At 37.8% G+C, this 10,611-nt stretch overlaps 2 protein-coding genes across 2 annotated transcripts; both read right to left on the bottom strand.

Annotated features, from left to right (window-relative positions):
* Positions 1–4,108: 4,108 nt before the first annotated feature.
* On the bottom strand, positions 4,109–6,862 carry LOC131795069 (uncharacterized). The gene is made up of 6 exons (XM_059112633.2): positions 6,724–6,862; positions 6,138–6,255; positions 5,762–5,854; positions 5,443–5,539; positions 4,945–5,113; positions 4,109–4,246 (listed from the first exon to the last, which is right to left on the bottom strand). The coding sequence occupies exons 2-6, from the start codon at positions 6,172–6,174 to the stop codon at positions 4,199–4,201; spliced, it is 444 nt and encodes a 147-aa protein (XP_058968616.1). The 5' UTR covers positions 6,175–6,255; positions 6,724–6,862; the 3' UTR covers positions 4,109–4,198.
* A 326-nt stretch (positions 6,863–7,188) lies between these two features.
* On the bottom strand, positions 7,189–10,550 carry LOC131795152 (uncharacterized). The gene is made up of 5 exons (XM_059112724.2): positions 9,828–10,550; positions 9,048–9,159; positions 8,491–8,671; positions 8,016–8,163; positions 7,189–7,883 (listed from the first exon to the last, which is right to left on the bottom strand). Exons 1-5 carry the CDS (start codon positions 9,853–9,855, stop codon positions 7,828–7,830), a joined length of 525 nt encoding a protein of 174 aa, XP_058968707.1. The 5' UTR covers positions 9,856–10,550; the 3' UTR covers positions 7,189–7,827.
* Positions 10,551–10,611: the final 61 nt, after the last annotated feature.

Genomic DNA, 10,611 nt, shown 5'->3' with positions numbered 1-10,611 from the left:
TCTGAGGGACGGGTGGGAGAGAACAACTGGAAGTTTGGTCTTCTGGTATCCAAACCATGTATGTTTGAAGCTGAAGGGAACAAGAACAACCATGACGCTCACATACATTTAGACTCCCTTTAAGCACACGTCGGTTTACACCATGAACAATGAGCTCTTGTTCACACACGATGCTGCCGTTCCACAGAAAGACACCCAGTTCAAGACCCTAACTAGAAACATTTTTACACCCTGCATAAGATGAAAGACCCTGGATACCCGGCATACCCTGTTTAGCGGAACCTAGCCAATAGGACCAAATTAATAACAGAATGTTTCCTTAACTACCCCACCCCTACTCTCTTCTTAGGGCTTTACAGTTCGGTTGCCATGGTCGCTTATTAAATCAAAGTATAAAAATATTTATCTTTAATTATTTGTTTGTTTCTTACCCTATCACCAGTTTGAAACGGAAAGAATATCCTTGGATGAGGTTTGTTTCTGTTCACGTGACTTAAAATAGTCCTCCTTTCCATTCCCGCGTTCTGAGACTTCCGGCGCGCATGGGCTTCAGCGGGATCTCCGCTGTTCAGTTAGAAAACATAATTAATGTAAGATTGATGTATTATGTAAGCTTTTACGAAACTTTGAAGGGAAAGGGAGTATTAGAGAATTCTTTACGTCTCCATCGAAATATTCCGTTTGAGTTTGATTTTCAGAATCATGAGCTGTTTCCAAGAAAAACGAAAAACAATGGATCTTTCAGCGCTCGATTTTTTATCCCAATTTAAAATCCTTTTCCTATGACCATTCTACTTCACAGTTTTTTGGTTTTTTTTTGTTTTACTTGAAATAATGATGGAAATTAATTACTTTTGCCTCTAAGAGGTATTTTCCTTCCTTTTCTACTTTGCAACGCCAGCTTTTCTTTTCCGTGCTATCGCGTCTTTCTATACCATGACCTAAAACTTCGTTGGGGTACCTCTTGTTGAAAACTGGAAATTAAGGATAAATATAATATCGACATAAAAAGAAAACTGATAGAGAACGGAAAGTCTTCTTTTTTGTGGCGAAGAACGTCAAAGATTCCTTTAAATACTCATTGTAACCGAAAATTCTGACCAGATGCCTATCTTAGCAGTGGACAGAACCTAAGTACAACACAAGCTTTGTTGCTATGAGGGACGTACAGCACTATTGTTTAAGATTTCATGGGAAGAACTGGAAGAAGATGTTGGCTTTTATCGTGAAAAAAGACTTACCCGAAGATGTTAGCCATCGTAGGTTTCTTCAAAGCATTCTCGAAGTAGTTCTTCAAATTTGGCGGTAAACTAACAGAAATTTGACGCGCTTTGGCATCCTTCACTGCCAGAAATATTCAAACAAGGATCATTGTAATGAATAAAGAACAAATTAGTAGAAATTTTACATTCGCGTAAATGTATGATTAACTGTGACTAAAAGAGCCGAAAAAATAAGGAAGTACTTAGAAAACGGCTTCTCTAACCTGTAGTTGCCCAGTCTTTGTAAGGTATGCTTCTACCACTGCTCTTTGATACAGGAATTTCATCCCTCATTCTCTTGAAGTTTGGTAGCGAGTGCACTAAGACCGACAAAAAATTGTTTCTGTGCAAAAACCTAGACCGACTTCCGAACTGAGACCACCTCTTGTAAGATGAAAATATGAATTTTTTTTTCGTGCTTTGTCAATGTCAGCTTGCGTAAGAATATTTGGCAAGGCCTCACGACCATAGGAAAACTTGCATGCAAGACACACAAACTCAACCGCGCGTTTGGCACTTGAGCCTAAGTATTTGTTTAACAGATAAGGACATCTGCAAGAGCCATTGTCAGAGGGATTAACGCTTTCGTGAAAGAAGTAAATTAGCTCTCACCACGGTCTGGTTACCCTTTGTTGGACACAGAAATTAACATTCCAGCTTGAATCGCTGGATTCTTTCCGTGAAAACAGTTCTTAAAGGCTTGATCGGTTAATAAGCGCCAGTCCATAAATCATGATATTTTGCGTAGCACTTATTCAACGTCTCGTATTTGAGTTGGTAACGAAGTGGCGAGTAACTGTTTACCGGGTAATAATGAATAATTCAATATTTATCGCATCTCGTTTACTTGTTTAACAGTCTTTTGAGAAACCAGTGGTTTATTTGCATGCAGATTAAAATGCTTCGAACCTACACAAACACTCTATTCAAGGTGGTGTTAATATCTCTTTTATCCGGGCAGCTGAAATCAAATTGCACGATGCCCAAAAGTGCGCGCGAGACTCACAAGACAGGCTTGGAAGTAAAGTTGAACATGGTACCTAAAGTTACTGCCACTGTAATTTGCTTTTAAAATCAAATGCAATGCCTGATCAGATTATTCAAGGATTAGAACATATTTGCGGCACCTTTTCTTCTTCATTTACGCTTCGTCAAATAGCATACACGGCTTAATTAACCTAATGCAAGGTCGAGCGTAGGAATGAATTAGTGAAAAATGTTTATATATTGAATGAAAGCCATCTTAGAAGTATCAGGTAACAAGCGACTCAGTTCACGCTTCGGTCGGTACCAGCTCCTGATCCTGGCCATGGTTGAGGATGACGATCAAAGTAGATGAATGGATCCGCTGGGAGACTGGAATGGAGCCGCTGCTTGTCCTAAGGTCATAGGAGGTAATTGAAGGTCATAATAACCAAACCACCGACGATGGACGGACGAAAAATTCCATTCCTTTCAGAATTAATCTGCACAAAGAACCCGTACCAGCCTTAAAGTAAGCTCCCTTATGGCTCTATAGATTGCAAAGTTTCATCCAGACGTAAAGGTATTGTTTTCGCTAAGACAATGCAATCCAAATTTGTAGAATATTGGTTATAGAGGCTTCAGTGGTTTCAGAACATATTCCATTCTCTCATTTAAAAGTCAGTAAACTTGAAACCTCCTTACCTTTCCAATAATTTGACTTAATTGATTACTTCTTTTCAACCGTACTCTTGCTAACGCAAGGGCCAGTTGCCTTTGTTGACAGCAATTCTATTCGCATAGGGGTAATAGGACCATCAGGTACTTTGATATTAGGCAACAGATAAGTAAGCACAGCTCTGAATTCTCTTTTCTTTAATTGTTTGACTTATACATAATTAGGACAGAATGTGTCAATAGTGACCATCCTTTCTGACAACCTTAACTTAGAAACGAAAATGACTTGTTCGCCTCTGTGTTATTCATAATTTCAAGCTTCCCTTTTTGTTCGGATCTGTTTCTTAATCAATAGCATATCGAGAAGAAATAAATCTCTTGCGCATGAAAAATACACAATAAGTGTCATAATACAAGTATTGACTCTTTTTTTTGGCATTTATTGTAAATACTACACTTGTGCTTAGTGGCTTAGAAGCGGTGAAATAGTTCTAGATAACTCTCTCGGCTCACGATCCTCTAAGAAGATGTTAAGTTAACTTTAACGGTTTTCTCTCGCCAGTTTATTCTACTTGATTACCTTGCTCTAGATATCATTGATATACGACTATAAGAGACTGATATAACTTAGTTAAAAGAGTCTTGGTCGCGGGCTGTTAGCTTGAAAGAAAATTGCTTTAAATTTCTTTCGTTATTTCGTTAAGTCAGTGGCAAACAAGTAATATACTTCAGGTTTGCGAAAACGCACAAATCCGAAGAATCTAAAGGGCATGAATCTTTTCCAATGCTTAATTCCCCATTGGCTTTTCTCTCTCGCCGATTGAATATAAGCTCGCTGACAAACAAGGCAGAACTACGGTAAGACGCACGGAAACTCGTGACTGTAACCTCCTCTCCCCCCAGGAAAAATTCTGGTTACACCCTTGTTGGTTTCCCTGTCAACCTTCTTTATTCCTTACCGCCTCAGTCTCCTTCGTAGCTGTTTGCTAGATCGCTGTTCTCAGGGGTATCACGTAAATGCTCCCCAAGGGGGATGAGGAGGGAGTGTAACATGATACTCCGAGGAGCTGCTGCAAATGAAAACCAGCAAAACTTCCTCTTTCACGTTTACCTTTTATTTTTTAGCGTTTGCCTACCAACCCTGGAAAACGGATGATTATTTTAAGGCTTATTTACTCGTTAATTCTCTGTGGCGCTTAAATTAAAATGACCCAAGGTGGAGTGACGCATCCCTAATCATAACTCTTCAAAGCACATCTTGAAGTTACTTTATTAGCTGTGATCATCAGTCAGAGTTATTGAAATTTTATTGGTTGCAGTCTGTGTGGCCATACCCAATAACCCTGAAAAGCAGAAAAAAATTCATTAAAACTATAACTTAATTTAAGGCACAATTAAGAGGGCTTTGTATTTCGGGATGACAGAATAGGAGACAAAAAAAGTTAGGTTAATTCAGTCAGTGGCGTCTCTCTGCTAAAAAAGTACGTTGAAAGTGACCGATCATGTTTGCAGCTGGCCACGAAAGTTGGTTTCAGCGTTGTTATAGGCCTAACCGGTCTGGTGAACAAAGGGTGTCCTCACGTTCTCCAGATATGGTAAATATGGCGTACATTGACCCTGCTTATATATGATGTAGAAAAATGAAATACCTAGCTTCTTAACCCTCCAAAGAAAAAAGAAATAGCCTTGATAGCCCATAACTCTTTACATCGTATGATAGATATTAGTTTAGGAGGAGGGGGAGGGGGGGGGGAAGGCCAGGTCGGAAGATTTTGATTGGGTCAGGATAAAATTTACTTGATCCCCCCATAAAACTTAGTAATATCAAGAGAGTATAAACTGGTCATATTATCTCGGTAATGTTCTAATTATCCCCCTCTCCTTAATGGCAGTTAATTTGCAGTCAATTTTCTAAAGTTGCACCTCTACTCTCTGTTGGCCACGACTGTTCCCCCCATCCTTCCCCTCTGAAAACCATGTGATTCCGCTCTCCCCACCCCAAGAAAAAGAAATCCTCCGTTTCCCCTAAAGAAAAACTTACCCTGTTCGGGTAATTAAACGCATTGGTCATGGTTTTTGGGTGTGGATTGTTTTTCCGCAGTGGTGAAGTGGGGTGAGGACCTTGTCTTGGAAAGTTGGTCTCTCTAAAATTCGCTTTGTAAGTCGATACCCCAATAGGGTCCTCTGAAGGGTAGTCGTATGGGGGTGGCCTGGGGAAGAGAAAAAAAATCAGAATGTTTAAACCACAACTTTTTTTGCCAAAATAGAGAATAAGAAATTATCTCTCAAATGTTGCAAAAAAATGGCAACAGACAAAAAATAAATAAATAAATAAAAGACTAGAAAAGGACAAACGAAGAAGAAGAAGAAGAAAAACAGAGCATTCATATCAGTATTCAAGTACTCATTCTTTGTTTGATAATCTTACAACAGTTGGTTCAGGCACTGACCGGCCATTTCAGACAAATAGAAAGCGACAGCCAAGTAAATGAGATTAAGAGATAAAGATGAATGCCATAAAATTTGTTATGAAAATTACTTGGCGCTCGGAGCTGCTGGCCCAAAAGTTCCTTGGTACTCGTCCCTGTACTTCGTTGATTTGCTTACATTACGATAATTTGAATAGTTAATCGGAGCTGAAAAACAAATAAATACATTTTAATTCAGGAACGTTGACAGTTTCCGTTGAGCTCGTAGAAAGTTAATGGTGCAGCTGTAATATTGCTAGATCTTATAACAAACGACTGATGTAGCCTTTTTGTTTGAATTTTGCAACTATATCTCACTATTCCTTCCAAAAAAATAACTTCATAAAAAATTTTTTTTTTCAAAAATAAAGCGTATCCGGTTATACTCACGTAAGTTGCTGATAGATCTGAATTTAAAGGATTTTGGGGGTTCCACTGACTGACTGACGTAGTCCTTCTGATATGTTGTCTGAATTGGAGTTGCTAAAAAATGATAAGATACAGAAAAGTAGGGCTAAGAGACACAGAGAAAGAAGGAGAGAGAGATGAAACAAATGCTCTACCCAAATGTTTAAATGTTCGTAGTTGTTACTGAAGATTCACAGAAAGATTTATCAAGCTTTCATTGCACTTCTTTCATGCACCAGTCTGGAAAAGCATGTTGATCAAAATGTTGCCTGCAAAGTAACCCTTCGCGAGTATCTTTACCTACGACACATCTCCAAAAACAACGAACAAAAGTAAGTAAATAATAAGATTTATTTACCTATGGGAGGTAGATATCTCCCGCCTTGGTATGGCATGGCAATTGACAACTGAATGCAAGCCAACCCAAATCAGTTTGTCAAAAATTTAACTACTTCTCATGACGATCTTCGTCGTTCCTACATGAAAAATTAGTCAGTAAACATTTAATTAATTAGTCTCATCTGTACTGGCTGACTAATTACTAAGAAAAACGGATCTGCCATTAAAAATATAAAAGATGTTCGTTTGGCGTCTAAAGTTGTTGCATAAAATGTTATGATTCCTCATGCATACTTTTCGACCACTTTAGTGACCTCTGCGTGCAAAGCATTGAAAAAAAACTGTTTTTGCGATGAAATCCTCGTTTCAAGTACACTAGTGATTCAATCTGTCATGAAAACAATAAACAGAAAACTCCAAAGCGAAAAACAGTACTAATGCAGTGTTTAGAGAAACTTAACTATAATGTACACTACTTCTTCTTTTGTTTAATAGACGTGGTTATATAAATCAAACAATTTCAACAGAATCGCACCATGATAAAGGCTACTATTTGGAAGTCAGATCTCTTGAAAAAGAAGAACGAACAACTTCCCATAACTTACCATGAAAGAAAGATTCAAATGGAAAATGTTTTCAAGCGCAAAATTGCAGTTTAGCAATGATGTGTTTCCACGGTTTCCACAACTGAATGTATTCCCCTGATAACTGCATAACTGTGATTGGCTGCACAGCTCCACAAAGATGACTATTCATTGTTTCAAGAGTGTGCTCGCTGCCACGAAATCAAACAGTTAATCAGAAGATCATCAACAAAGCTATCACAATGTTTGAATTATCTTTTTTGTGCGACTATCAGTTCCTTATACAAAAATGCAATTATGTGTTATCTACATAAACTTGAGTTATAAGCGCATCAAGCGGTATCAGATATCGCCGTATTTACTTTCAGAGTAATAACACTCACTTAATTAGTTTGTAAGACCCCATTTTTACAAATTCCCAAGAGAAAACAGTCAAACAAACAACCACAAATATTTGTAAGTTCGTTTGCTTTATTTCATATTCAACTGAAGAGACAAAAGGCTCTATTATCGTCCTTGACAGCTCTGTTTTACGTCATTGTTTAAAGACTTGAACAAATTCAACATACGATGATTCATACTCAAATGTAATTCATAACAAAGCTGTTACTGAAAATGATCCTTTTTGAACAACGACTCAGCATGAAAGGTGAGTCATGACCCTGTGCAATTTGTGTTTTGATCACCAATTGGAATCTACGGTACAACATGTCAAGGCTCCGGCTTGAACGCATTGAAAACTACCAATATCGTGTTTAATGGTGTATAAAAAGATGTATTTGTTGGCAAAACGAAAAAGAGTTAAAAAAAAGAGTCTGATACAACTGTTTACCAAAATATAAGTATGGTGTGTTGCCTGTAAAAGAACCGTTTCAAATGCACGTTAGTGTTTCTTTTGTTTCGGTACACAGTTGAGTCGGGCATTCTGATTACAGAAAGACGTGTTAGTCACAGTTTTACTGAAACTCCTTTGACTTAACGGAGTTTTAGCAAAAGTGAGAAGGAGAGGACAAAGGCATGTCAATTTTTTTCTTTTATTAAAGTTACATAATTCTCTTTTACCATAATATTTGCATTTTCAAAGGAATATTTCTTCATTCATGGCGATCAAAGCTATTCAGCGTGTTATCTCTCTTGATTTAATCCTTGGCCTTCAGCGCCATTGTTTGTAGAGGGAAGATCTAAAAATTAAAAAAAAAATAGACAAATAAATGAACTGTAAAGCGAAATGGTGTCTGTCACTGCTCAGAGAAAAACGTTCGATTGGTTCCTTTTGATCGTACTCACAACACTTTAAAGGAACTTCACCCTACCTTGAATATGAGGGACATAATCCTGTTGATAAGTCGACCGAGTCTTGTCCTGGCACACTTTTTTAAGGAGCTCAGAGCTAGTGGAGGATTCTGTCCCTTTAGAATTAACTGGGGGAAGCTTTCGGTAATGGGACCACACGAAATAATCCTTTGAAATTGAAGAGAACGTACGAAGTCATTTTAATATCTTAAACTTTAATCTCTTTTATTCATTTATGTTTTTTAATGCTGTAGAATAGAAGTGAGACAAGCTGAACACAAAATTCCTTTGAATAAACAAGTCAAAGATTTATTTGGAATGCATGATAATTCTTAGTTTACCCATACAACCGTCCTCTATCAAGGGAAAAAGAGAGTGACCTGGTAGCGATAGGTTTTGGTTTTTGCATCTGGCTGTTCGAGGGAACAGTGTAAGTTTGCGAGACCAATCACAGGGAATAATTTATCAAATTTGCTTTCAGTTTACTTTACTTACTTTAATCGGATGTGCGAACACCTGCTCCATATTATGAGGGTGAGGGTTATTGCTCCTGTCTCCAGAGGATGTCCCATAAGGCACTTTAATTGTAGGTTTTCCCTGGTGACTTAGGAAATCGGTCCTATACGTGGAGTCAACTGATGGTTGTCCTGGAGGGTAGAAACGCGAAGTTCGCACTCTAAAAAGTTGTGAGAAAAGAATTTTCATTCATAAAAAGGTTCAAAATTAAAATGGATGAGGAGAATAAATGAGAACAGAAACTTAATAACTAAGAGATCAAAGCCAGAGGAATTTTCTGTAACTTTCATTTGTCGAAACAATATGCAAACAAGACTAATTTACTTACGCCAGGTCAGACTTGGCGAGAGAGAGGAAACTGGAGAAGTTAATTTAAAGAAATTTCCATTTTCCCTTTCGTTTACTTTTGAAGAGGGAATAAATAGAAGCCACTTATGACTTTAATTTGTTTTGTGCAAAACGCCTATGGACTGCTAGTTAAGTGATTTATAACCAAACGATCTGTGTTGTGCATGCCGCCATCAGGAAAATTTTACCTCGCATCTGGCGCTGGTGGACCAAAAGAACCTTTATATTCCCTGTTGTATGTTGATAAAAAGGCGGATGGAAGAGAACGTGAGCTGTCCTTGGAACTTTCAAATGATGATTCTATAATGCATATAGACAACAAAGTATTACAATTCCTTTACATGAGTGTGAACTGGATCTCTTTGGTGTGATTGTGCTGAATAAAATTGCTCAATCTTGACGGCTTTTAGATTCGATGGGCAAATTTGCATTGCTTAGAAAATTAGAATTAAACCTTAACCCGTAAGAGTGACTGACTTCTATTTCTCTTTAAATTATCACCCTAATCAAATGTAAAGGTCATAAAAATAAAGGAAAGAATCAACAATTCAAGAAGCAGCTGATTTTCACTCAAATTCTCCTTGTCAGTACCAAAGGAAATGTGGATAAAAGTTGGGAGAATATAAATACTTATGCTAGAGTGCAAAGGGTTATATAGAAATTTTGGTTGACTGTTTACATCGTGTCATACTTGATTAATGCGAAGTAACAAATTAACTCTTTGGGAACCAAAGCAAGTTACATCTTAGCACTTAAATACAAATTTCCTTCCTTTCGAACAAATTGGTGGCAAGTAAAATATGAAAACATGTTAATTCCACTCAGAGAAATGGCCTGACTTAAAAATTAATCTGTTGACGGTCATCTCTTTCACGCTCGGGCAAGATTTCACTCGTTTGGTGATTCCCTCATTTTTTGGGTCCGTGAAAATAATAGGCGAAGTTACTATCCAACAACACTGAACTTACCCGCGCCTGGTGTCGTCACACTACTCATAGCGGCGTTAGCAGGAATAGAAACACGCCAGACTCAACCAAATGATTCAATCGATAGGAATGCTAATTCCTCGCGCTTTGTGATTCTTTGCAGCTCAAAATGTTGACGATCCAAAGATCCTCTAGGTGGTAAAATAATACCTCCTTCTACCAAGAATTCAACGCGTTTGTGGTGAAAAGAATTGCTCTTTTGCTGGAAATACAGAAGTCTGAGGCGCACGACGAAAAATCTGAAATTGTGTTGCTATGCGTTCAGTATCTATGCCCGCACAGAATTGGTTGTCAAGTATTGAAATACAATATTGACCCCTCAACCTTTTACAAGAGAAACAAACAGTTGAAACAGAACCTGGATTAACTCTTTGTTTTTGATTTACCTAAGGAACAAAAACACTCGCGCCGAGTAAACAATGTGTTTAAAAAAATCCTAATCAAGTAACGCGAGGCTTTCATTAAAGAAGAAATGAATTTTCAATCAATCTTTTTTTTAAGGGAACCCTTCGCGCATTTTATCTCCCCAGAAGATTTACCAAGAACGCTCTAATAAATCTTTCCCGTCCCCTTTTTAATAAGCGCCTACACTATCAGCTCCCCAGTCTAGATGCTCTACAGCTAACAATGTCCCTTAAGAGCTTATTAGAGCGTTCGTGGTAAAAGTTCAATTATATTCTAGCATTCACCTGGACATGTAAATTTTAACAGGAAGAGTATGCTAAAAAGTGCTCTTAGTTTGTGGTTAGGAAATGATTAATTTCTC

The sequence above is a fragment of the Pocillopora verrucosa genome, chromosome 14 (genome assembly GCF_036669915.1).
Source record: "Pocillopora verrucosa isolate sample1 chromosome 14, ASM3666991v2, whole genome shotgun sequence".
NCBI classification, from domain to species: domain Eukaryota; kingdom Metazoa; phylum Cnidaria; class Anthozoa; order Scleractinia; family Pocilloporidae; genus Pocillopora; species Pocillopora verrucosa.
Note: the sequence above shows the minus strand (reverse complement) of the source record. Positions and strands in the feature narration are given on the sequence as shown.

Excerpts from the sequence above, each read along its gene's own strand:
- LOC131795069 (XM_059112633.2), bottom strand. The coding sequence starts at position 6,174 with ATGCCATACCAAGGCGGGAGATATCTACCTCCCATAG. Across the intron at positions 5,855-6,137 it reads GAGATATCTACCTCCCATAG|CAACTCCAATTCAGACAACA; the intron begins GTAAATAAATCT and ends ATCATTTTTTAG. Across the intron at positions 4,247-4,944 it reads CGTTTAATTACCCGAACAGG|GGTTATTGGGTATGGCCACA; the intron begins GTAAGTTTTTCT and ends TCTGCTTTTCAG.
- LOC131795152 (XM_059112724.2), bottom strand. The coding sequence starts at position 9,855 with ATGAGTAGTGTGACGACACCAGGCGCGG. Across the intron at positions 9,160-9,827 it reads TGTGACGACACCAGGCGCGG|AATCATCATTTGAAAGTTCC; the intron begins GTAAGTTCAGTG and ends TATGCATTATAG. Across the intron at positions 8,672-9,047 it reads CCACCAGCGCCAGATGCGAG|AGTGCGAACTTCGCGTTTCT; the intron begins GTAAAATTTTCC and ends ACAACTTTTTAG.